General features: G+C 42.3%; 1 protein-coding gene across 1 annotated transcript in view; it reads left to right on the plus strand.

The window, feature by feature from the left end:
• RPH3A (rabphilin 3A) overlaps positions 1–27,301 on the plus strand; it is an 889,811-nt gene extending 862,510 nt beyond the window's left edge. Inside the window, exon 20 of the mRNA XM_085633027.1 lies at positions 22,950–27,301. Within this exon, the coding sequence (XP_085489153.1) occupies positions 22,950–23,080 (131 nt within the window). The 3' untranslated portion in view covers positions 23,081–27,301. The remainder of the gene's footprint in view (positions 1–22,949) is intronic.
• Positions 27,302–27,529: the final 228 nt, after the last annotated feature.

Here is a 27,529-nt window from a genome sequence, read left to right on the forward strand (position 1 = left end):
ATATTTCAAATAGGACTGTAGCCACTCAAATGGGAGGTTGTTCAGAGAGGCACTTTTGGTGGTGGTCGTTATGGTTAGGGCCTCACAGAAAAGTGGGAGAAATAGTCTAGTTGTGATTTAAAAGAGGTTGCTCAGGCCGAGGGGTGTGATAACGTCTTGAAGATGTCATCAGCGTAGTAAAAGGCCTTAACTTCACCCGCTGTTATCTTAATGTCCTTAATGTTGTCATTAGATCATATTGCAATCTGCTCCAGAGCCAGTAGGAACATCTAGAATAAGGGACATCCCTGTCTGGTACAGTGGTGGTTGTCAAAATACGGGGAGGAAAACACTCCACACTCAACAGATGTAGTAAGAGCATGTTACATGCCTCTGGCAAGTGTGAAAGTCATGACCTATGCCCATCCTTCCAATGGTCAGAAAAATGTAACACGGATGAAAGCCTTTTCGGCCCCTCACCTGCTAAATAATTGGGGGAGAGTGTCCATGTGGTTGGTTGAGGAGCGTCCGGGGACAAAGCTCACCTGTGACTGATGTATAAGAGCCGTGATTACTTTATTCAAGCGTGTGCCAAAACCTTTGCCAATACCTTAACGTCTGTGTTAGACCTGGCATCTTTTGGCGTGTTTCCCCTGTCTCTTTCCCTTCTGACCTCCTGGTTTTTACTCTGTTTTTGCTGGTTTAGTGTCACTGCTCACTTTCTCACTGCTGTTCAGTGTTAAAGTGCAAGTGCTCCTATTGTAAATTGCATTATGGATTGGTGTTTCCTTTATTGGCATATTTGATTTACTGGTAAGCCCCTAGTAAAGTGCACTGAGAGTGCCCGGGCCTGTAAATCAAATGCTGCTAGTGGGCCTGCAGCACTGATTATGCCACCCAGAAGAGCAGCCTTGCAAAGGGTTCTCAGACCTGCTACTGCAGTGTCTGTGCGCCATTATTACTTCCATGTCGACTTGGCTAGTCTACCCATTTGCATGCCCTAACCGTCCCTTTTATTACATGTGATTTACCCCTAATCTAGGCCCAAGCTACCCCTATGGGCAGGGTTCAGTGTATTTAAAAGGTAGGACGTGTACTCGCGTGTGACATGTCCTGGTAATGAAATACAGTGTAATTCGTTTTTCCACTATTCAAGGGATATCTGTACCATAGGATAGAACGGTGAATACTTTGTAAACCATTTACGAGTATATCTTCCCATTGGAACAAGATAGAGGAATGGAGTTTAGTATGCCTGTTCTCAGAATGTTGAAATGCCTCTTTTAGTAAAGATGATTTTTATGTTCTGTGTTTGAAATACCACTTTTAGAAAGTAGGTATTTTCTTGCTTAGCCATCCTGCATGACTCTGCTGGGTTGTGGTTTGACTGTCTGGCTTTGGAGTGACAGGGGCTGGGGATGTGCATTCTCATCAGACAGCCACTGGGGAGGTCGAGGTTTGTCCTGCCTTTCCTGGATGAGTCAGAGCTGGGCTGAATTGACCTGGGCTGCATTTAGATTAGTGAACCTGAAGAGGCTTGGTCTGTCTTGGACAATGCTGTCTCCATCTTCTGCCTTGAAGCTTGCCCAGAGAGGACCAAACTGGTTTGGACTGAGCACAGACACTCTCTGCCCGAGAGAACAAAGAAAAACTGAGTATAAATATAGTGGCCCAGAACTTTGGAACTCGCTGGAATCAAGGAACCTGCCAAGAAGAAGAGCTGGAAGAACTGCCAGGAGGAGTACTGCCCCTTTGCTATGTTGTTGCTTTGTTGGGTTGGCCTGCAGTTGCTGCTTCTGCCTTGGGCAGTAAAAGGACTGGACTGAACTTTCTTCACTTGTCGCTGAGTATCTCCAAGGGCTTGAAGTAGAGCTTGCCTCCTGTTCACAAAGTTGCAGGGACAGCAAATACTTCACTTAACTCTGGGTACCGCCTCTGGAACAGTGGGTTTCAATTGCCACAGAGGTGGAAAGCAGCCAACACCGCTGCTGGCTCCATGTCCTAAAGGCACCACAGAAGGCACCGCTGCACTTCCCACCTTGGTCTCACCGACAACATCGTCGCAGCTCGCTGACCCCGACACCCGTGACTGCACCGTGGTTTGGGGACACCGCGCGTAAGTCACACGATACACTGCCCCTGTCCCACACTGCAGTCTCGGCTGACCGACGCCAGCTCCCATCACCCGGCACTGCCGCTTGTACCATGATCTGTCAGCACCGCAATGAGCACCGCCTCGCTCCACACCGCAGCCCTGGTCTCACTGATGCCGCTGAATGACAGTCAGTGAGCCGCTGCCTGCAGCGCGACTTGAGGACACCCCACGCCGCACTGCTATGCTTCATATCGCAACTGCGATGGTTGCCACAACCGGCTCGCACAGACACGGTCGGCCAGAACCAGAACCAATGGTACTCTTTACGAGTGTGCTGACACTGATTCCAGTCCGCAAAGATGTGGTCATCTGGAACTGTTGGATTCTGTTGTTTTCAGCACCGCGGTAGCGCCAGACGGAGCTACCGACTTTAAGGAACTGCATTTTAAAGTCGTTCTTGCAAAGTGCATATTTTTTATTACTGTATGTTGATTTTTTATCGTTTTGGTCTTGTTTGCACAGATAAATATTGGTTATTTTTTTTAAACTGGTGTGGCATTCTTTTGTAGTGTTTTCACTGCATTACTGTATGTTTTTTGAAAATGCTTCACACACTGCCTCTGAGATAAGCCTGACTGCTTGTGCCAAGCTACCTAGGGGGTGAGCAGGAGTTATTTCAGTAGTGTATCTCCCTTATCCTGACTAGAAGGAAGGGGCCCTATTTGGACAAAGGTGCAACCCACTGCCAACTGGAGAACCCCATTTCTAACATTGGTAGTCAGCGGTAAGGATTTGCGTTTGCACTTGACCTACAGTGATTGGTGTACACTACTACTATATCGCAGACCACTACATACCACATACTGGTTCTTTTTGGCCTATTTTTGATCGGGCCATTTGTTGAGAACTTGAACTTTCTATTGCATCATGCCTGAGTCAAGAACATCATCCATTGCATCCTTGGAAGTGGCCTTTGAAGAGGAGAGGTTGCAAACCTACAACATGAAGGAGTTGAAGGCTAATTTGCAAGAACCTCAAAGTCCAAATCATGGGCTTCACCAGGAAAGAGGCACTACAAAAGGTGCTGAGGGCCTGGGTAGCAGCCAGACATGCTAGTGGGCAGTCTGGAGAGCTCAGTGTGGAGGTGGAGAACCCTATTCCTAGGATGGATGTGCTTTTGGCAGGGGGGAACCCTCCAGGCCAGGCAGCAGTGTCTTGTCCCTAGAGGAGCTGGAACACAGGCAGGAGGCAAGGACGTTTGAACTAGAAAAACTCTGGCTGGAGAATGAGAGGGAAGACAAAATAATAGCCATGGAAGAAAGGAAGATGATCTTGGAGCATGAGTGTAGTATTAAGGAGCTGGACCTAAGAATTAGGCCCTGCACGGATGGTGGCAGCAATTCCTTAGTGCAGGCAGATAGAATTGTGCACATCCCCAAGAATGTAGGGAAGGAATTCAAGAAGGGGGATGACATACAAAGGTGATTTCAGGGTTATGAGGGATTGATGCACATGAATTGGGTCCCTGAAAAGAATTGGTGAGCAGGATTGTGGCCACTTTTTCCAGAAGAGGGGAGGGACTCTTTAGTGGCTTTGGGTAAGGGGCAGAGTCTCACCTAAGCTGACATGAAGGAGGCCCTTCTCACCAGGTATGGTCTCACTCCTGACAAGTACAGGGATCAGTTTAGGTCCAGTAGGAAAACTGATGAAAACACTTGGTTGGAATGTGTGGATTTTTTTTGCAGGTCACTGGATGGTTGGGTGAAGGGCAGTAATGTGACAGATTTTCAGGGGCTCTACAATTTAATCGCATGGGAGCCCCTGTCTAGTCTATGTTTTGCAGACCTGCTCCAGCACTTGACTGGTAGTAACCTGACTGCCCCCAGGAAGCTTGCTATGGTGTTGGACTGCTGGGTGAGTACCAGGGTCCACAAGAAGGTGTATCGGGGAGACTCTGCCAAAGGTCCCCAGCAGAAGAGTGTGGGGGGACAAGACTGCCACCTCTCATCTCGCAATTCCACTACCCCTCTCATCCCTCCATCACACTCCCTATCTCCTCTCTATTCTGCCTGCACACACATGATACCTTCCTGTACCACCTTGCGTTGTGCTAAAGTCCACCTCTTGCCTCCCCCAACCTCTGGGTGCCCCTCCTTCTCATCCCTCTGACACCTCTCTCTTGTTCTCTCATGCACTCTTCCCGCCACTATCATATTAGTTCACTTTAGGTTTCAAGTACAGTTTGTTTCCTGTGCCATTTGAAAACTTTTGTCCCTCAAACCCACGCTTTCCTCTGCTCCTAATGGTCTCTTCTGCATACACTCTTTATGCATCTGTGGCCTACTCTCCCCTTCTTTCTCTCTTTATCACACACTCTTTCTGCTCATTTATCTAGGTTTCATTCGCTATTTCGTGCACAAACTACCTATCCCTCTCAAATTTCCTTCTATCTATTCTTTGCAGCTCTCATCCCTATCCGTTCACCATGTCCTGTATTTCCTCTACACAAATCCATGCCACACCACACAATTCCTCAACTAACAATTCCAATTCAACCCACATAATTCCACTCCGAGCATACATCCACTCCAAAGCAAAACACATAGATAAGACATTGTCATTTACAATGTCAATAGCTCTAACTCTTGCAAATGCGAGACCTATTGCATTGCAAATGCTTGTTTCCTAATACAATCAGAAATAGTAATGATTCATTTTTGAGTCTTTCCTGTAAATACCGACCTGAGTCTGTCCTATAAATACCGACCCCTACCTGCCCTATATCAATCAGAGGCAACCTGCAGCACAGATATAGGTTACACCTGTACTATAAATGCTGACCCCCAGCATGCCTGTAAATACCGACTCTAGCCTGTCCTGTAAATACTGAACCCAGCCTGCCCTGTAACGATCAGTGACAACCTGAAGCACCAGCTGAATCTTAGGGATACACTTGCCCGATAATTACCAGTCAAGACCTGTCCTGTCTCCAAAACATGCGTGATTAATTCCAAATATGTAGGGATGCGGAAACATCTTCAAATTTCGTTAGCATCCCACGTGATGCATGGTACTTGGCAGGCATGTAACATAGGGTGACCAGATTCTCAAAACAAAAAACGGGGACAGCTCATAGACATAGAAGTAGGACTACGGTTTGCAGTAACCATCGACATAAAAGTAGGACTATTTGACAGCTGTCATAGACATAGAAAAAGGACTACAATGACAGCTCCCTCCACAGACCAAGATGAAACATTACAGACAACAAATCTGCAGTCTTTTATTGGCACCCCTCTCCTTTACACAGCAGCATTAGTACTTTTTATTACATTTACACTTTTAAGGACTATAGCATATATTTGCCGAAAATCAATAAAACATCACAGGCTAGCAAACGCCAGATTTACTAGCTTTATCAATGCTCGTTTCTATAGCTGCGTGTCAGCACCACGTAAAGTACAACTCACCAATGTTGCTTAGTTGCTCATGACAGAAAAGCATGGGAGGTAAACTGCGGAATGCTAAATGGCCAAATGGCAGCCATGGACCAATGTAAAAAAAAACACCTCTCCGGGTATTACTTACTGCCTTAGGGTCTTAAGGGTGTCAAAGGCTGGCCGACCACACAGTCCTCCCACATTTGCGTGGTCACTTCTGGGATGTCATGTTACCTTACTGGGGTATGTATAGTGCACTCTAGCAATTGGTATCATCTCATAGTGCAATAGTGTGAAGACCTAAGCAAAAATCTCGAGCAGCGCTGCTCGCCTCTCCCACAGGCGTCAATACTGCTCCTTTAAGTCCTTCCAGCTAAACAGTTTGGCATGATCTGAAAGGTCAGTCAAAAGGTCAAGTCAGCTTTGATATGGAGAACACAGAGCATGCAAGAATTGGTTATGAATAAAAGATGCAATGAGCAATGCATTAATCCTTGCACGGTATGCATAAGGGCTACTGAAAAGTTTGTATGGCTATGAATACAAGCTACAGGACGAAGAAATATTGTTTTATCCAAAGTAGAAACTTTGGCTGGCACTATGACGTAGGTGGCGCTGCGTGTAAAATGTCTCTCTTCAAAGGATTTTCCTTCTTGCTACAGCGCTCACCTCAGTGACGATACATGCCGTAAACAGTGCAAAGAGAGCATGCGCCCGCATGCTCAACCGGACCAATGAAAAACAGGGACATTTCTGTGTTTAACCTGGACACTGTTTGAAAACAGGGACATTTGAGTCACTTGGAGAAAAGTGTCGGGACACGGGGACACTTCTCCAAAACCGGGGACCGTCCTGGGAAAACGGGGACGTCTGGTCACCCTAATGTAACAGCCAGGGCAGCCAGGGGTTGACACTGGCTCCAAGAGCCTCAACACCACCCGAGTCTTCGAAATATTTGGCAAGCAAAGTGTGCACAGTTTCTTTAGAAAGAAAATAAATTATTTGGGGAAGATCCCCCCCCCCCCCCACATACACACATAATACTTCTCAGCACAGTGCCCTCACTCAGGCAAAGTTATGCTTCCATTTTGGGCACACCACTTTCAAACTTCACCAGCTTCCACTGATTCCATGTCAAAAAAATTTTAAATTTGTGAATGATGTCTGTTGTATTTTAGCCCTTCCTCACTCTGCAATTGAGGAAAAATAATCTTTAAACAAATAAGTTATCGTACCATACATACGTTATACAATTATTTTAACAAAGTGTACTTTTTGTTTGCCAGCTAATGCATTTGTCATTTCTGTTCACACAGCACATGTTCTTTAAGAAACCTGGACAAACTTTTATATTTTCTCTGAAGTTTCTCGGCGAGTCCTTAATGGAAGCAGGCTAGATCTTCTGGGAGTAAACACATCGTTTTAAATCACTTTTAACTGCAGAATCTAAAAAAAAAACAGCATGTCAAATGCACAGCAGCTGTAAATTGAAAATCAAGTCTCAAAGGGCAACTGCCCCAGAACCTTCACCAGCTCTGACTCAATCCCTCCCTGCAGTGAAGCAATGAACACATTGTAACGGTTGAGATTTAATGCAGTTAGAAGGTCAGGCAGCAAAAAAGTTACAGAAGTTGATAGCTGTACACAAAGACGTATGGCAAAAATTTACAGGAAAAAAAATATGCAAAAAGAAGATTATCTTTCCTGAGACTGCATGTTTTCAAAAAGAGTAAATGAGCTTCAGATATATGATCTATACAACTGCGTGCCCACATTTAGTGATCTTCAAATGTCTAACGCTGGGCAATATTTTGCAGCAGGCCCTGCTCTCTTAATATTCGGTGTACAGGGGATGAAATGTAGGCTAGCACATATGATGTTAAGCGTGAAGGTTTATCAAACAATTTACACAGTGGGGATTACCCAGTTCTGTAACCTTCATGTCCCAGTTAAGCATCCACTGTGCACATGATTTAATAAGACGTCACACCTTACAGTGTGAAGACCTCTGCACTGCTTTATCAGAGTGATGTATAGCGACTACAACACCTTGTCACATATTTTAATCTGTATTGCCACGTGCCAGTTTCTATAATGGAAGCTTAATTTGATATTGCCCTCCTCATCTCTCTTCTTCATTAAAATGCTCAACATTGAAGTCTAGCTAGACACGAGACATGCAGCTAATTTACTTAATCCACAATTTATTTATTTATTTATGAAGTTTTATATAGCACGAACTTGACCCAAGATGGTATCGGAGCGCTTTACATTTAGGATTGTTACGTTTAAAGTTACATCAGTTACAAGAGCATAGTAAGGTAGAGTACACATAAACAATGTTGCAAGAATTCGTAGGAGGGAGGGGGGAAGGAGTAATAGCAGGGAGACGAGGAGGAACTGTACCCAGTGTCCGGCTGGGTAGGTGACGGTCAAGGGGGAAACCAGGGCCAATCTCCTCATTAGCTGTCTAGCAGCTCCACCGGGCATCAGCCATGTTGCTCAGGTCTCAGCGTTCAGGAAAACCATTTTTAAGTTTATTTGATTTCAGAAGTTTATATAGCGCTGGCTAGACCCGGAGGTATCAGAGCGCTTAACCAGAGCATCGTTGCATTACAAGGTACATCTAAAAAGGATTATATAGCGCTCGCTAGACCCGAAGGTATCAGAGCGCTATCCCAGAGGAACACTGCTTTACAAGTTGCATCAGTTTAAATAGCGTAGTAAGGTACAGTAAACAAACAACGAGGTTGAGAGAATTTGTAGGAAAAGGAGGGGAGGAAGGAGCCATGGTAGGGAGACGAGGAGGAACTGTGACTAATGTCCGGCTGGGTAGGTGACGATCGAGGGGTAAACCAGGGCCAATCTCCTCATTAGCTGTCTATGTCAATGTTTCCCCCCCTCGCTTACCAACTTTCCCTAAAATTTTATTCCTAAATGGGGAACTAAAAGAGGACAGTAAACAATGTCCTACTTTTCCTGTACTTAGTCCCATGATCAACAAATGATGGACCTTCTAAATTGATGTCCTAGTTCCTAAACTAGTATGCTTTTCAGAAGCTGGGTTCTCTAGGAGATAATGATGCACTGCGTACCAGTCAAGATCGTCTGTGATGGACGCATGCAAGGAGCACTTGGGCTGACTGCTATGACATGCATCTCAAACACCAAAGTACTGGATGTGTGCATGACAAAGTGCCAAATTGAATGACCAAGGGTAAAATACTATTTAGTAATTATAGATAACTATGGGCTAGTTCAAGGAATGACTACAAATAGCTCACTTTTCTTTTTTTTAACGGAACACTTTGCTTATGAAGTTGCGTCTGCCTAGAACGTCTAAAAATCTTGCTTATAAAGTGGGGGATAGGAGAGAGCGTATGACTCGAACAGAGCAGTCTCCCGCTTTCGCAGTGCTTGTATCACAGTATAAACAGCAACTTACAGTGTGCTCTGGGGGATATCCTGCACTCTTTATACAGCGGACCGAATGGAAGTAATTCATGCATTATGCTACAGAGGTGGTCAAGTGAGTAGCAACAGAAAGCTGGTAATAAAAAGTATGAAAAAGGTATATGTGTATCCTTTCAGTATGGCTAGCCAAAGGAAGGCAGATAGGCATGATGAATGAGTCCACAGCAAAGGCGTTTGCTCTAGGACTCTTCTACTTTATCCCAGACCCCTCGTCACAAGCAAATGTTCTAGGAGCATGAGTCCATAGAAGAGATTCTCTCATTCTGTTTTTGAGGTGCAGGTTATTAGGAGCAGGTACGCTTATTTACATCGTTTGCAAACCCACTGTATGGCATTGTAGGCAGCCTGCATTAACAGGTTTCATCGCTAGGGGGCCAACTCAACCTAATGTTTTCCGTGGAGGATGAAATGGGCGTCATCATACTTTACAATTTTATTAGTCTTGTTTTCACACAGTAAATTATAACCTGTCATTCCCAAGAGAAAAATTAATTCATTACTTCTTTGCCTGGCACAGTAGTGAGGCTAGGCAAAAAGCCACATGTTCTCAGCACCCAGAAAAGGAAACAAGAGTGCTTTTCTGAATCTGAAAAAGTATTATTCAGTTGACCATATTTCTGAAAATGTAACTTTTAAAACAATTGTCTTTAATTTAAGAAGCAAGTATTTCAACACCGCTTTTCTTACCTATATTTGTTAGACACGTTTGCCAATCCGAGCGGGCTGAGAGAGTTGCATGCCTTGTTAGTAAGTGACACCACAAAAGTCACTAAATTAAACTATAATTAACACTCTGGTAGCTTGGCACAAAAGCAGTCATGCTTAACTTAGAGGCAATTAGTGAAGTATTTATGCAGCACTCAAACAGTAATAAAGTGAAAGCATAACACAAGAAAAATCTCACACCAATTTAGAAAATTGCTAAACATTATTTGACACCAACACAACAAAATTCCAATTAGTAAAACCGTAGATATAGAATTTTACAGATTTAAAGTAAGCATAGTGCCTAAAAGCACTAAGTGCCTCTCGCGGTTACCTGCTCGTGCACTACCGGGTGAAAGTCACAAGTTCAGGCTGACCTCGATTGAGCACAGGCCGGACATAGGGAGCAGTTTAGTCCTGATGAAAAAGTTACCTTCTCAAAGTTAGGTGCGAACGGTCCAGTACACAGTGAAGGAGACCACGAGGAGCAGGGAGAGCGTCATGGATGGTCATCGTTATAGCACAAAGAGCAGGCTGGGCACCATGGATCGTCGTTGCTGTATTGTGAAGATTCTGTCAGTCATCGTATACGGTCGTTGCTGGAGCTTCAAGTTGGTGGTCACCGTGGGCTGTCGATGCTGTACCGTAAAGCAGATCTTGCATTTCCGGTTGTTGCTGGCTGTTGCTGTTGCATGAATGGTTTGGTTCATTAGAGCTTAGAGGTGGCGGTCATCACATATGGCAAGATTATGGCATGAACGGGCCCTTCCATGGTGGTGAAGTGCCCAAACTTCAGGATTTCTCAATTTCTTCATGGGAGCTCAACTTAAGCCAACCAAGGGTCCAGGACCTGTGAGGCACCTCTTGGGAATCAGGAACTCACTCCAGCAGGGCTCAGGCAGGGCCAGTTGCAGGTCCAGGTAGGTCCAGGGCAGCTGGGCAGCTTGGTAGTTGCAGGGAGGCCTGTAGGCCTGTCAGCGGACCCTTGGAGTCACTCTGCCTGGGATGAATGGAGCACATCCAACCTTCTTTCTCAAGCAGGACAGGACTCAGGCATCAGAGCAGTCCTCTGGCAGCAGGGTAGTCCTCCTTCTGTAGTATCCACAGTACATGAGTGTACTGAAGAGGGGGTCTGAGGGTGCCGGCTTTGAAGTGAGGGAAACTTCTAGAGTTTTCCCCCACGGATGGTTCTGGAATTTTCCTCCTTCATGCCCTGGTCCCAGGATGTCTGGGGCAACGAAATGCTAGTGTGTAGTACTTTGTGTGTGTGCAGAGGCAGCTCCTTTGAAATATGTGTACTTTGCGACCGCTCCATCCCACAAATTTGGTAAGGATGTCCCATTCTGCCAACACCTAGTTCCTCTCTGTAACACTCTGGGAGGAATGCACAAAGGCCAACGCCACCTAGTCATGTGACCAAGAACACAGGCTGCAGGCACCAAATGGTTTGGACAAGAAAATGCCAACTTTCTAAAAGTGGCATTTTCAGAATTGTAACTTAAAATCCGACTTTACGGTTAAACAGAGGTTTAAATTACTATTAATTTGAGACAAAATTGATATTCCTACCTTCTCCCAATCAAATGTTAACACTTGTTAACTGTAATAAGGTAACCCAATGTTCTACTGTGGGAGAGGTAGGCTATGCAGTACTGAAAAACGAATTTAACAGTTTTTCACTACCAGGACATGTAAAACTTAAAAGTACATGTCCTACGTTTTAAATGCACTGCACCCAGCCATATGGGCTGTTTAGAGCCTACCCTAGGAGTGATTTATATTTACTAAAAAGGAAGGTTTTGGCCCAGGAAAAGGTTTATTTTGCCAGGTCAATATGGCAGTTTAAAACTGCACATAGAATGCCATGGCAGGCCAGAGCCAAGTTTTAAACAGCTACTTTGGTGGGTGGATCAATAAGTGCTGCAGGGCCACTAGTTATATTTTGCTACAGTGGTTCTCACAGGTATCAATTTGAAAAATAGTAATACAATACAATTATGAGCGAAATGACTGCTCAAAGACATTCATAAAAGGTTAACAACACACAAACCAGACCCAATGAGGTACTGGCACACATAAAAAAGGTACATAAAAAATTACAACGGACGCCAAGTGCAAAATGAAAATGTATATATATAAATTTATATTATGAGTTATGCAGTAGTGTAATAACAAAAGGTCAGTTAGGCATACTGGGCCACACCTAGAACTCCCAATAAATGTCATTGGCAGAACCTGTAATCGTTCAAATGTGTTCAATGAGTCCCTAATGTCAAAGCACAAAAACAACGATGACCATTTACATACAGTAATGAACAAGAAAGAGAGCTTTTGTTGAGTAACAGACAACAACTCAAATTAATTCATAGTATATCTTGTTGGGAAATGAACAAAACAAGTTTATCTGTTACATAGAATTGTCAACAGTAATTCGACCCCAAAGGAAATGGAGGGGTCTCATCAGACTAAGAGTGTAGTGACATCCTTTATGGACAATGGAAAAAACAAGAGGGGTGTGGTAGGGGTGTATTGATGTAATTTAAGGATTACTGTGACCGGAGGTACCTTAAAGTAGATGAACAGCGCATGCATTGTGAGCATGCACACCAAGGAGAAAACAATTCCAAATAACCCAGGTCTCGTTTAAGGAGGTAGACTGTAAAACAAAATGTGCAAAAATTGCATCTATCCACTAGTAGCATTTAATTCACAGGCCCTGGGTACATGCAGTACCACTTTAATAGGGACTTACAAGTATATTAACTGTGGCAATTGAGTGTAGCCAATTTTACCATTTTTAGGTCGAGCCTGTAACAGCGCATGCGCTGTTCTGGCGAAGACTTTATGTAAGGGCTTTTTTAAATTCACCTCACGCTTGCACACGCTTGTGCATGTGCTTTTTGTTTTGTCCCCGACTATTGGCGTTTGCATGCGTCTTTTTACCAGAGACAGCACCCAATTGGTCAAAGGCGGGAGCATTGCTCCGCCCATGGCCTATTGGTTGCGGTTACCCGCACAGGCGCCACGTGTTTTCAATTATTGTGCCCAGACGCGGGCGCAATAATTGAAAACAGATCGCTTGCTGTGGCACGCACGCGCACCACTCGTTTTGTCTATGATACATCAAGCTACGTGTAAGAAACTGTCTTGGCTGAAATCCTGATTCGCGACCCATGCCCGAACCCACATCACGTTTCCACCCAAGATACCACAAGAGCCTTTCTTGAATAACATCACATCTGGCTGTTACGTAACAAATGCATTTTAAAATGTACACCTCAGACCTAATGCCAGCGAGCTGTCTTCTAGATAACCTTATTTAAATGCACAAGGTTGCTTTGATTTGCTGAGGGTCCCCTAGAGGCACCGCCATGCACATTAGAAACGGGAAATGGGTTGTGCTGAAACGGTGCGTACAAACCTATTTTGGACTGAAATCCTGGTTAACCCGAAGGATCGTTCCCCCCTGTTCTAGCAGAACTAATTTTGTCTGCACACACGCTGTGTACACGTTGCGCCCACCATGAATTTGAACAATGCCACGTTCCGGTATAATAGGGGTTGGAGGGTATGCTCGTCCGTGTGTCAGCCAGGTTTCTGGGTGCGGGTTTACATGGAACAAATCAGCGTACGCCTGAAGCTGCAGTGCGTAATCATTTATTCAACAAACCTAAACTGTATTGTAGGACCTGTAAAAGGAAAGCACAGATTTCACACAACATGGGGCGGTATGGGACAGAGGAGCATGCTTGGTCAATAGGAACGACTGGCGACGTCACTTCTATCAACGGACCAGACGAAGGTCCTGCTACTGCTTAGTTATTCAAACACAGTCGGTGCACATGCAGCGCGTGCATACCATTCAAAAGGGGATGGGGGTGTAAAATGACCACTTGTACCTGCAGCCAGGGTCCATTGTGTTCTATCCGTCAGTACTTCAAGAAGTACTTAAAAACCCTCATTCACGCAGGTAAGCCATGTGGCGGTTTATCTTGGTTTTCCGTCTTTGTTAGGTGCGTGACAGCATCATCATCGGGTCTCTTTTTGTATATGCTTCCTCCACCTGGAGGGAACCACTGGTTTGTACAGTAGTGATCAGAGATTGATAGTGAGTGAGAAGTGCTCAAGTGAAAAGTGGTGTTTTAAAAAGTGATCCTAATACTACCTAGAGATAAAAAATTTATTCCGTTTGGTGTATGGAAGGACTGTATAAAAAAGGTGATAATCGTGCAGTAATGGACTGGTTAGAAGTCCACCGCACTTTCGTAGTCCAATTCATTGGTCGACATGTTTCAGCCCCCTATGTGTCCCTGAAGGGTCATTGGGCTTTCTTCAGGACCTAAGAACAGTGTGACAATTGGGTGTTGTCCAATATTAATGGGTCAGAGTTAATACTCTGAGGTAAAGGTCGATAGTACCATCTGAAGTCCCAATTCGGGCTTCAGCGGGGCTCCTGACAGCTTAATGCCTACTCTTCAGCAGACTTCACGACTTGTGCTGGCGCTTGTTACAGGGTCCCTGTCCCTGTCCCTGTAACAAGCACCAGCGCAAGTCGTGAAGCCTGCTGAAGAGTAGCAATAAAAGTTTCAGAGTAGGTAGTCCCGGTGGGGAAAACATGAGGAGATCACCTTCTTTTCCCCTCTACTAATAGGCATCTTTGTCTGTGATTTTTCTTAGCTAAAAAAACTGTGCGGCAATCACGAATCTCGGGTGTGAAGCCCATGCAGTGTGTTGATCATAGATTTCAAAGAGATGTCATACAAACACCAAGCATTATGTGCTACTTAGCAACTGGAGCAAAGTCGCAGCAATGGAATAGATTATGTTGCTCTGACTAATATATTTAACGAATTCGGCGAAGCGGGCTGCCGCAACACTTAAGACAAGTGTGCATTTATGTACGCCTCCTAAATGCGGTGTTGTCCAACTTGTCTTAAGCATGGATTAGGCATGAGCTCAAGACATGAACTCAGCAGTTTGGGCAGGAGTAATGTAGAGGAGGAAAGCAACATACTTAAAGGGAGCAGGGCCTGGGCACAGTTATGGGTTCGCTGTATCTTGCCCGATAGCTAGTGCTAATGCCATTTAAAACGTGTAAGGCTCGGTGTGCACAGCTCATGTAGAGATCCCCCAGGCTCTGTGCTGCGGTAGATGCAAAAACGCAAACTGCATGCACTGGGACACAGGGACAGAGCCTGTGTGTGCACTGACATCCTGGCACACTGCATTTCTCTCTTTCCTACTCAGACCACCTCTATTTCAATTTGAACTTTCATATTCTTCCCTGTCAAAGTACGTCCCTCCCGTTCTTTCTATAATACTTCACTGATTGTTTTCCACCACTGCTCCATGTTTTCCTTCCTTTTCCCCTCGCTGTTCCTTCCTAAATGATCCCTTAGTCTACCCTACTTCCCCAAGAATGTCCCTCATGCTCACACAAGCTGCCCTATGCCACCTTAATCCTATTATGCAGTCAGGCGCCTGTTCATCTCTCACCACTGCTATTCATCTATTCAACATAGGTGTGTGGGTGTGATTAGAGAGCACAATCCACATAGGAACTATGTGCCTCAAAAGGGCTTCAAGTTGCTTTGCTTGTGCAAGAATAACAGTGCTAGAGTGTTAAACAGACTTCACCCCATGAAATCTTGAGTTAGTGTTTACATTCAGCTTAGACAGAGTCCTATCCCAATTTAAACACTTGGCGAAAGCATTGTGTCCGAGTTTTATAAAGGGTGTACACCTTTACAGATTTTATTTGAGTGAGAAAGATGGCTCTAGATAGCAATTGCTACAAACAATTAGGTTCCTATGGAAACCCATTCACTAGATAAAGGGAACGCTCAGCGCCCACTCGGAAGCCAATGCATGAAATGCAGAGCAGACCTAAAAGGCTCTGCACTGGTGAAGATTAGGAGAAGTCCATCTGTTGCATATTGCACCTTCTGTACCTGCTGGCCAGGTCATCTAGAAGAAGAGGATAGACTATCTGCTGATAAAGTGTCAATTTCATTTTTGTCCTCCAAATCTGGGACTGTCGCATAGTTACAGCTTTTGTGAAGGAGCATAGGATATTGGGCATGCTGCAAATCCACCTTCAGACTCAATAGGGGCAGTGAGACAACCATCCTGGGTGTGAGACATATTTTTCAGGACTTTAAATAAGAATTTGTCTTTTAATTGTGATGGACTTGCCTGATCCTTATGAAAGGCGGCATCATTAAATATAAGTTTCCATTATTTCTGAGGAAGCAAGGCGCTGACGCGGCAAAGCATGGGTAAGTCACCTTCCAGGTAAATGGATTTCTATGGAAACAGTAATTGCCTGCATTTTTGTGGCGCCAACTCACCATTGAAGGCATTGGTGGATTAATGGCAGCAAATCTGCATAGTGACTAACCCCATGGGACAGAATGTTGTGTGACCAGGGTAGCTCTGATGATCTTATAAATGTGACGTCAAATAGTCAATAGAGTGTAAGCTTCTTTTTCATTGGTTCATGTCAGCACGGCCCCTTTAGATTCAGTTCCAACATATAATATCCATTTTCCCAATATTTCTCTTCTCCTTATTGTTTGTCTAATGTGTTATGGGTCTTAAGAGAGCTCGAGAAGGGTGGATGGAAAGTGGTGAGGATGAATAGCATACTTCTCAAAGTCTTTCAATCACGAAGAGTGCTACATAGTCAGCCTTTCAACTCTCACAGTAACTTTAGTCCCATCAAAAATATCTCTGATGCACAAAATAAAATGATAAACTATCGGTGCTTTTCCATTCCATTTTTCAGGCTAGGAAACACAACCAAAATGTTAAATTCTTTCATTTTAAATTAAAAACAGTTACAACAGATCCGTACTTTATTCTCTCAGGGAGCACTTATTGCGAGAGTGATTGGACTGAAAATTAGTGAATTAGAGAACCTCTGTGGCACAGCAGGGTAGGTATTTCATACAAATCTTACAAGAGCTACAGACCTCTGCCATATGAATCATATAAAAATCCTCAAGCCAAGATAATAGAACACTGAGCTCTATGAAGTATCAGTGGCTTCTGGTGAAGGTGATGTGAAAGTAGACTTATAATGCGCACAGCTGCTAAGCAGAGTGTCCCGGCACAGTAGCCGGAGATCAGAAGATAACAACCGTATTTCAAGCCTGATTAAAAAGCCAAGCTTTCATCCTTTAGGCTGACAGATTAGAAACGTCCCGCACATCTAGCAGGAGTTTGTTCCTAGTGGTAGCACCCAGAAAAGCCAATGATCTGCCTCCTGTTCTAGTCTTCCCCATTCTAGGAATCACTGCCGATAGTTTATTGGCAGATCTTTGATTTCGGGTGGGAGGATGGAAGCTGAACCGGGCTCTAAGGTATACAGCCCCTGATTGGTACAGATCCCCATATGTCGGCTCCAGTGCCTTGAACACAATTATTTTCCTAACCAGAAGCCAATGCCGATCTCGTAGATGTGGAGAGATATGAACTTTCACTGGCAGTATTAAAAGAAGGGGACTGCCGTGTTTTGCACCAACTGCAATCTTACTAAAAGATATTCCAGCAAGCTCAGGTAAAGCGCGTTACCATAATTTAGCCTGGATGACTGTTCTCTTTGCAGAGGTAGACTATAAGTATATAAACCTTATCAGGGATCGCAAAACCCCAAAGCATGTATCCACAACTGATTGTATTTGTGGCTTAAATGACAGATGGACATCAAATTTCACCCCCAATTTCCTCACAATACCATCCCGAGGGCCTGGGGGAGGGGCATTTTAAGGTCAGATGGTGGTGGTGAACATGCTCACAATGCATAAAAATAGTCCTTGGGTATGCTACTTCTGTAGTCCTGGCTAAACCTTCTACCTCCGGAAGAGCTATGGGCCACTTTAAATTGTGAGGTCATTGTTAAATGAAGTGAGTTTCCCCCCTTTGCAGATTCATGGACTGAATTTCGGGAAATGTTAGGACTATATACTTATTAATTTTCAATAATGATGATTTCAGACCAATAATGACACCAAACATTAAAAAAACGACCTATTGCACTGACCAATCTGATAATCGATGGGGTACACTGTAATAAGAAAATACCCGAAATTATTCTTGTGGGAGATTTTAACTTGAAACTGGGTGACTTATGTACTCAATTGCTTACACTAGTTTCATGGATAGTTAATCCAAGTATTGATCAACCTTTGGGAGGAAGAGTAGATTCCCACATTACCCCACCCCTCCCAAGGTTTATTCAATGAGTGGTATCTATGTAATGCTAGTTCTTTATCTAGCAGGTTACATCCTTTGTGTGGCCAGCGTTAGTCAAAGTACTATTGACTACATACTTGTGTGTTCTATCATGCCTCGACAAGATACTGATTATAGAGTTTTGTTAAGTGCATTTAGTGATCAAAGTTCTATTATATGATTTGACCTTCATATAACAAATGAAGAAGGTAAAATAATGGTTTAAGGTTTAGCTGGAGGATGATAAATCCCACCATGGTAACTCAACAAGTAGTTACTGCCTCGCTGCAGGAAATCTTGCTTTGTTTGGATGACGAGTTTGGGGCAGATGCAATTATAGAAGCTTTTCAGATTACCTTCACTGTTATTGTAGATGTATTCAAGGTCTTCAAATCACCTGTATCTTATATGCAATTCAGAGAAATGGTTTCACAGAAAGAAGTTGCTTTGTGCCCGGAAGCACTCACCACAGAATGTGGATTGATGTTTCGACCTGTAGATCTGTGTATAAGGGCACAGTTGAAGAATATAAGATAATTTTTGAAGATAAAACTTGAAATAATCTAAGACCCCTCTTAGATGACAATGATTTGGCTGCCTTTTGGAAGATAATACGAAGTACAAGAACTGAATGTGCTACTAATTCGCCATCATTTGACGTAATTGAGGCAACTGCAAACACCCCTAGGCCACAACTGCAAACACCCCTAGGCCACAACTGCATTCCCTGTAGCATGGCTCAGTGAGTGAGATGATCGCAGCTTACATCTCTCGTGATCTGCAGGCCACATGTTTGAATGCCCTCAAGGCCACATCTGCCTTCTTTCCTTCCACTGTTGGTAAATGTTGGTAGCATTAACTAGGCTGATAGTAACATCTGCTACTTAGGGTGCTTAGAAATTGCATCAGAGCGGTATAAGGCACTACATCAAAAAAAATATTATTTTATTATCATTGTTGATCAGTATCAAGCTGATCTTTCAGACAAACGTCTCATATCAACGCATGCAATGAATACGGATCTACTGCCTACTGATTGATATGCACGAATCGAGGAATATTGAACTAATAACCCTGATGCATATGAACAGCAGCAAGGCAATATTCCAAGCATGGACTGGCTCTACTCCTGGATGGAGGAGCGAAGATGTGTGGGAAGGTCCAGATCCACCCTTAGATGCAGAAATGTATTTAACATGCTATCACATGTATACGTTGGTTTCCTTTGAAGCGTGTGCGCACTTACTTATCAGTGCGTGAGGCTATGTTTGGTGATAGCTAATTAGTGGATAGTTAGGAAAGTATATATAACATTTAAGTTCGTCACTCTAGTATACAAACACCATACCTATGCTTTGAGAATAATGAATTCCCAAACACAATGAAAAAGGATCATTACTATTTCCAACGCTCTCATTTTATAGACACCTCTTCGAGCTTAATGTTAATTCAAACCGATAGATGAAGGTACCCCGAGGAAATAAACCATCAACCTTCTCGAAAGACATAAAGTCATCCAAGCGAATCCATGTCTAGATTGTCTCAGAATATGATTAGTTAGCGAGGTGGACTGTTCACCAGTTGGTTGATGTGCAAAATGTACTGCATCCCATGCTGATAAATGACATGCATTTTCTTTTCCCCCTAATTCCATTTATAGCAATAGGATGATAAAAGGGAGGGGTGCCGTGTCTCAGCACTCCCTAAGGAAAAGCTAGCCAGGAGCACGTGGGCACCAGCTAGTGGTGGCAACAAATTATAACAACATATCTGAAATGTGTTGTTTTTTCTATGTGTGGGAAGCACTCCTAGGCAAAATAACATTTTGCCGAAGGCAGTGAAAATGCTCACACCTTTCCTGTGGGGTGCACCACAAAAACCTGTTGATTTTAATGTGCATCAATTTAAAAGGTTAAAATATGCAGACCCATGTATTCTATTCACTGTTCAAATGGTTTTAGTGGTCTTATCGCCCCATTTTCTTAAAGTAAATATCTTGTAGCAAAGACATAGGAGGTTCGAAATGCACATCAATGCCCTTATTCTCTTTCTAGACACTGAATTGTATAAAAGGTTGGTCCCCAACCACTGTCCAATCCATTTCAGGCACTCATTGCTTCTGCTGGACCTTGGTACCCTGCTCATATCAGCATGCACCATTGACGTCGGCCAACTCACCTCACTTTCACACCTAGTGGTACTTCTCTTACTTTAATCACCCCACCCACCAAACATCTGGTTGTGTTGATGCGCTGATTACAGACCAGTCTATAGTATTGATGTCACTGACGTCATTACTACCTCTAAAATGTATGAGACCTCGCCCTTTCCTACACATTGTTATCAGACACCTGCACTGTACAGAGAGCCCTTCAAATACCAGTGTGTTGTAAGCCCACTCTACACCCAAATCACTGTGCACAGCATCTGCATTAACTCCATAGAGCAGCTGCTGAACGTCAACAACCAAAAATGATCCAACTCTTGTCACCCACAAAATAGGAGGTCCAAATCTATTGAACCTTTGAACCCAGACCATGAAATCAGTTATGCCTGCTAGTGCCAGGGTGTCTTCTGGGCTATTTTCACACTCTCTAAACCCAATACCATAACATTCCACCAACCCTCAAGGCTTCTAAAATTCTGTAGGACAAACTCTTGAAATACCTTTCTTCAGTCAATGACTCCAGCACTTAGATGGATCTGCTCCCCTCCTCCCCCCAGCACCTTGAGACCCTCACGGGTGAGTAGTTGCACTTTACCAACCCTTGATTGATTGATTGAGTCATTCACTGCCCCTTTATACATGACCTTGTCATCTTTCCACACACCCGAAATGAGACACCCTCTGTCAATATACCAATAGACTATATGTTAACAAAATGTTATCTATCACCTTAGACATTTCAAACCAGCCCGTGTTCACTATCAGCCACACTCCCATCACTGCCCGTACCACTGATGTTGCAAGACATATCTATTTGCCGATCTTTTAGTTCTTGCATCAAAACAATAATGTGCTATTATCCTGCATGTCTTTCTCAACTTGCCTACTAATTCACTATTCTTCTCATTCGTGGTGACTTAACTATCTGGATGGATTCACCCAATCCCATTCATATCCAACTAACAGACTCACATGTCCACTCCTCAAATTAATTTCATATTTCCCAGTACTAAATCACCACTAATCCTGTTTGGGTTCCGGAGTAGCGTGCTACTCCTCAAAGCGCTTTGATGTCTCATCAGAGGTACCAGGCACTATATAAATGCAAACCACTCTCCCTTCTATCCCTTTCAATCCAAATAACAGACTAATACATCCACCCCTCAAATGAATATCATATTTCCCTATACTAATTCACCACTAATACTTTTTCGGTTTCCTGAGCGTGCTACTCACCTAAAAGCACTTTGACGCCTCATCAGGGCTAGAAAGCACTATATAAGTGCAATTTCACTCACAATTACAATATTCTCGAGGTTGAGGACCTCACATAGTGTAGCAAAATGTCTCTTTTGTTCTTCGTGGCCTCTCGCGTGAAGCGACTATGCCTTGACTCTATAGTCTAAAATTCAGTAGGACTTACTTAATCCTTATCCAGATTACCTGCTCACTTCCTTCATGTGATCCTGTCTACTACAATTATTTTTTAGCACATTTTAAGCCAATATTAAGTGATTAATTGAGCGACTGAAACTCCGGTCACAGTATGTGAAATAGCCTGCAAAAATACCAGACTTTGAATGGGTAATTATGAACCATTGAATAAATACCTTCATTATTTCCATCCCACACTGATAGAAACTGTTTTCTCTTTGACAATATAAAGAAAGAGAACAGCCTAACCCTGAGTAAAGGCAAGATATCCGTAAAACCAATAGTTAGATAGCTGAAATAAAGCTTACACATTTACCTGAGCCTCATCACTGCCCTCAGCAAATGTTCGAACCAGAGAAACAGGCTAACTTAGGGGTTATTTATCACAAACAAAGAGGGGGGACCCAGGAGCTGATAAAGGTCCAGTGTCCATGCTCCATATGCCAATATCAAAACCACAAAAGGACACTGTTCCTATTGCATGGTGCAAACAGTCACCAATGCATAAAGGTGCAAAAAGTCACCCATTTATTAAAAAGGAAAGAAAAAGAAGGAAAAGAGAGAGAGACTCTAGGTGATGAGGACCCACAAGTGAAATGAAGGAACACAAATAGTCCTCTGTTGCCCTCACACACCCCAAGGAGTGTCATGCTTCATCATCGGGCGTTTGCTCCTCGTGGGGCCTGCAATTCCCCACGGGTCCCCCGAAGGGTCTCTTTATCGGAGATCTTTTTTGGACTGCCGGATGGTGCATGCGGGTGTGTAGGGTGGGGGTCAAATGAGGGTAAAAATAGTGCGTGCATAGTGATGTATCAGTTCATAAAGGGTAAACATGCAGCAAATGTATTAGATTGTATACCCTTCACAAATTAAACTGATGTGTGAAATCTTGCCCCTGCGGCACATTATGCCTGGGTGTCAGAAAGGTCATAGGTCGACATGTTTCGCGCCTGCGTCGCCTTAATGGTCGTTGGCGCTTCCTCAGGACCAAAACTATAAAGTTAAAGTGCACGTGAAATAAAACCAATTAAAATACCCTCTAAATCAGTCAGGGCGGGCAGTGAGCCTGTGTACCTATAATTTGGCTGCAACTGCATGGTGTATACCGCTCCTGGTCGATACCTATAATTTGGCTGCAACTGCATGGTGTATACCGCTCCTGGTCGATACCTCCCACTGTCATGGTGGTTCTTCTCTGGCTCGAGTAATGGGCGCCCGCACATTGTCGGGAAATTTGCCGGGATGCTGACACCTGTCCACCTACCCCGTCCCTGCGTCTTCCAGTTGTGAGCAAAAACTTAGGGGTTATGCCATTTCATGTAGCCAATAAAAGATTTTTTTCTGCAGCAACAGAAGCATAAAAAATGCAATAAACTTCCACTTGAAAAAATGTTAATCACCTTCTTACTTTTATTTACAGGTGGGTGTGTTCTGGGAATTACAGGAAAAGGAGAACGCTTAAAACACTGGTATGAGTGTCTTAAGAACAAGGATAAGAAAATTGAACGCTGGCACAACCTACACAATGAAAACCATGTGCCAAGTGATTAAAGAAATATATGAGTATTTATAGGAAATCCATACAGTATTCTGTACCACCTCACTGTAAATTCTGGTGTCTTGTCTTCCAGTTTGTTCCCACTTTTCAGCACTCTCCCTTAAATCGAGAAGAAATTATGTTGGTCTTAACCTTAAAGTAAATTAACCTATTTTAATTTCATAGAACCAGCATATTTTTCTTTGGACATTTAAAATGTAATTGTTACCAGTAAGAAAGTCTGAATGAAAATTCAACATGATTTGAAAGAATATAATGTTGCATTTTGTATGTATCCAGTGTAGAGCAGTTGAGCAATATTCATACTTTGATAATGATAGATGCTTGAAGTTCAAAAATGTATTTTGAATTATCGTAATATTTTGAATGCATATTTCTCCAAAAGGTGTAATGTGCATATGCAAGAAGAATTTCACAGAATTTTTGCTTGCCCAATTTTGCTTCCTTGTCAGTGCATGTCGGATGTTTTATCTGGCACATACGTGCATCTCTACTCTCCTAACACTTAGATCCTTCCTTCCATTTTTGTGTGCATTATCAAGGAGGATGGGAGGAGCTACTTGCCTCAAGCCAATCTCTGTTTACTAGCAATTACAAGAGAATGTGGAAGCTAGGTTTACTGCATGATCTGAAATGGCATAAAATTGTCAGAATATTTGGTCGTGGCCTGATTTCAAATTGAGTCCAATTTCTAGAGGAATGCTCAACCCTGATTACAATTAACTGGTAGAGCTTTCTCCACCTTATTGATAAAACAGTGGATAAAAATCACCTTATGGTTTCTCGATCAAATTTTGATTTCCTCTGGATACTGGAGACATTTCCATCACCCTTAACTGTAAATCAAGCCTTAGATTCTCACAAAAACTTTCCAGGTGCTTGTAGTGTGCCTGCTCTAATGTTTATGATTGTCTTTTTCTGATCAACAGTTATTCTAATACAATGAATATCAGAAATCTAGTGCACCTTCTAACACCATAGAGGTGCTTTTTTCAGACAACAAACATAGATATATGCGTTTCTTTTAATGTATGTTCTTTGTCTTCAATATTAAGGTTCTGGGCATAATATATCCTTTTCTATTGTAAAGTAAGGGTGTGTGTATTTGAGACAAATTTCACACACACAAGTACATACATTTAACTCTGACACTGAAGGTGTTAATCTCATTTTCTGGTCATTGTATTATTTACAACTCGCATTTAGTCCATTAAAAAGCAATCGGTTTCAATTGTTAATTTTAAAACCTTACCAGTGACATGAACTGAGTTTTCATCAACTGTTCAAAAGTGATTGTAGACATTGAAGAACTAAAGATTAAACATCTTTTTAAATTAAATATGTGCATTTTAGCTGACCATTGTTTTTGCACAGTGTGAGGATTATTCTAAATTGTTTCCTTCTCCCTAAATCTGCATGTAGAATAGGGATATGAATGTTCACAGAGCATCACTGTACGTCCACAATATAAATACTTCATAAACCTTTCAATATCCTTTCTTTTATGAATGATTTAATTCCTTTAGACATCCAATTGTTCTCTGGCTTAGCTGTTGTCAATTCAAGTTTCTTATGAAATTACTGTCCTTGTAGATTAATTAGTCATTATTATTCAGGATTATGTCAGTCTTGCCATATTAACACAACTTATCACTTCAGTTGTATTCTGGAATACATAATTCTGTTACAGTACAGTAATCCAGGTGCAGTACAGTAGCATCCAGACACATTGTTAGTTAAAAGTCAGCACACCATAACTTTTCATTTAGAAAGAAACTGTAGTTCAATATTAATTTCAATTAATAAACTGAATAAATGCGCAAGCTAATAACACAACCTTTCCAGTTTACCACAATTTGTTTTCACAATGAATGTACCAATTGCTGAACTCCATTTTATGTTACATAATGTATCTGAGCTTCAGGAAGTTCACCAAGTGGTGAAGCAATGTTGCTTAACACACCTGCACAGAAAATATACAATGGCACTACATGGCAAGCATTATGCTACAAAATGTAAAGATAACTGTGGCTTCCTTAAAATCCAGGCAGCACTATGGTGCTGATGTGCAGCGAATCACAGCAGACATTTATTTTTGATCAGTACAATTTTTTGTTCTGGTTTACTGAAAATCAATGAAACAAGAGTCAGGTAGCTCCTATGTTAAAATTGATGTCAGTTTTCATTTACTGTTAAAATGGCCATAAAACATTTATAAAAGTTAACTGTAACAAAACATATTTATTATGATTCTAGGAATATGACAAGTGTTGTGTTTAAGAATATTTCTGATTACTAGATTGATAATGCTATATGCATATTTCATAACATAGCCTGTTATATCTTAATGGCATTACTGCAGAGCCCATCAAGGGCAAGCTGGCGTTTGTGTCACAATGATGTCTGATTTCCAAACAGACCTGTACGCAAAAAAAGGGACGAGAGGTACAACTCCTCAACCATCCTCCCAAACTATAAGCCTAACACACAGAACAAAGAGGAAGAGGAAGTAAGACTAAAACGGTTGCCACCCTCTCTTGGAACCTATATTTGGGTAAAAAAAAATCCCTCACTCACTAATAGTGGCATGCCTCTTCATAGGGCATGCTACAACAACCCCTGCAATGCCAAATGTTAGGGGTGGAGCAATGTTTTAAAAAAAATATTTAAATAAACATTCAAAGCTATCCATCCTGCAATGTCTTATTAAAAATACAGTAGGAGTGTCCCTATCTGTTTGGTCTGGGCCTCCTAGGCGGGCTTAAAAATGTTCCATGAGATAGTATGGAGCTATTATTCCCCTATCATCTCTTATGCTGTCATGACCCTGCCTAGGAGGCCCTGAGAGGGTGACAACATTGTTCGTTTCCCTTCCCCATCCCCTTTGTTGTGCTTGTTAGGTTCTAAAGAGACCCACCAGGAAACTGGGTGGTGAGTTGGATTGAAAATATATGCCTCATGTGCAATTGGCACTACTGGGAGCTCTACTAGAGGCAGTGATATTGCAGATAGTAATTAATGCATGACACAGCACTCAGTAGCAGGTGATTACTCTATTATTCTACAAGAACTGAACTATCACACATTTGTGTTTTTGTTTAGTTTTAATATGCTTCCCTTGTGTCTTGAACTTTAGCAAATTATATTAATTTAATTGAAAATATACATTGAATATCACATTTAAAAAATGCACCCAGCCTCAAAAAATGAAAGGCCTCACGTATTACCTCATTAGCTGAATAAATAGCCCTGTGGGCCCATTTGGGATTACAAGTTGTTCAAGAAGACCACAGTTAGGAGTGTTTCACCTGAACATTTCTCAAACTGAAATAAAATGACATGTCCATATGAAATACCATATTTACCAATGCCCATGGTACTGTTAAGTGTTTGGGGGTACCAAGCTCTTTTCCAGCCATCTTATAAAGGAACACCTAATTTCTAAGCATGACTTCAGTTTCGGTGTGGTAAACTCATCAACTATGTGACGAATGATATCGGTCCGTGTAATGCGGTTTGATGCTGTAACTGCATTGCTATTTATGCCTTCTTTGAGGTTGGGTGGAAATGGGCAGTAGAGAGAAAACAATCTGACTATTTCTACCATTGTGTACTTCAGAAAAAAAAAATGTATGCCAGGCACATAGACACATATGTTATGATCTGTTTTTTAACCTCTGTCATTTTTCTAAGAAAAAAATCTACTTTAGTCTTTTTTTTCTGTGGTACGCAGTTCATTATTTAGTTTTCAATACAGATTTTGTCAGGGTTTTTCCTGTTCTTGCCTTTCACTAGAATATTAATATATTCAAAGTAACATCCCTATTATATAATTACCTTTCACAGCCAGAGAACTTTATTCCTTTCCTGTGTGAAGGTATCACCATCTGATGACTATGCTCTTGACAGTGCATTTATTCATTAAAAGTAGAATAAATGTTGTGCAGTCTTCGCTCAGCTATCAGTCTCATTTGCACAACCCCAACTTTTTCTTAAAAGAATGAAAGCACCCATAAATGCATTGCAAAATTGCGGACCCTGTGCATGAAATATTTTAGGGAAGCTATATAAATGACTGATTCTTTCTTGTACTCTTGTGTTGTGTGATTCCTTTATTAAGGAACCTAGGTGTTTTAGTGTGGTATTTGTTGCTTTAATATTTTAAGTGTTATTTGCAGTGTTATATCTAATAAAAACGAACATTAAATCATCAATGTTGTTTGCATTGTTCTGATAAATCATAGAAGCTACTTTGTGATGACTGAAAATACATTCTCAGCATTTAAGCTGAAAGTTTTGTAAATTTGTATCATAATATAGCACTGGTAATTTTCATGGCAGTAGGTTGCTGAACAGACTCAGCGTTTCCTTTATACACAGTAGTAGGAAGATGAGAATGTAATTGTGCCATACTAGAACATATGTTGCAGAACATGAAAATC

The sequence above is a fragment of the Triturus cristatus genome, chromosome 11 (assembly GCF_964204655.1).
Source record: "Triturus cristatus chromosome 11, aTriCri1.1, whole genome shotgun sequence".
Lineage (NCBI taxonomy): Eukaryota > Metazoa > Chordata > Amphibia > Caudata > Salamandridae > Triturus > Triturus cristatus.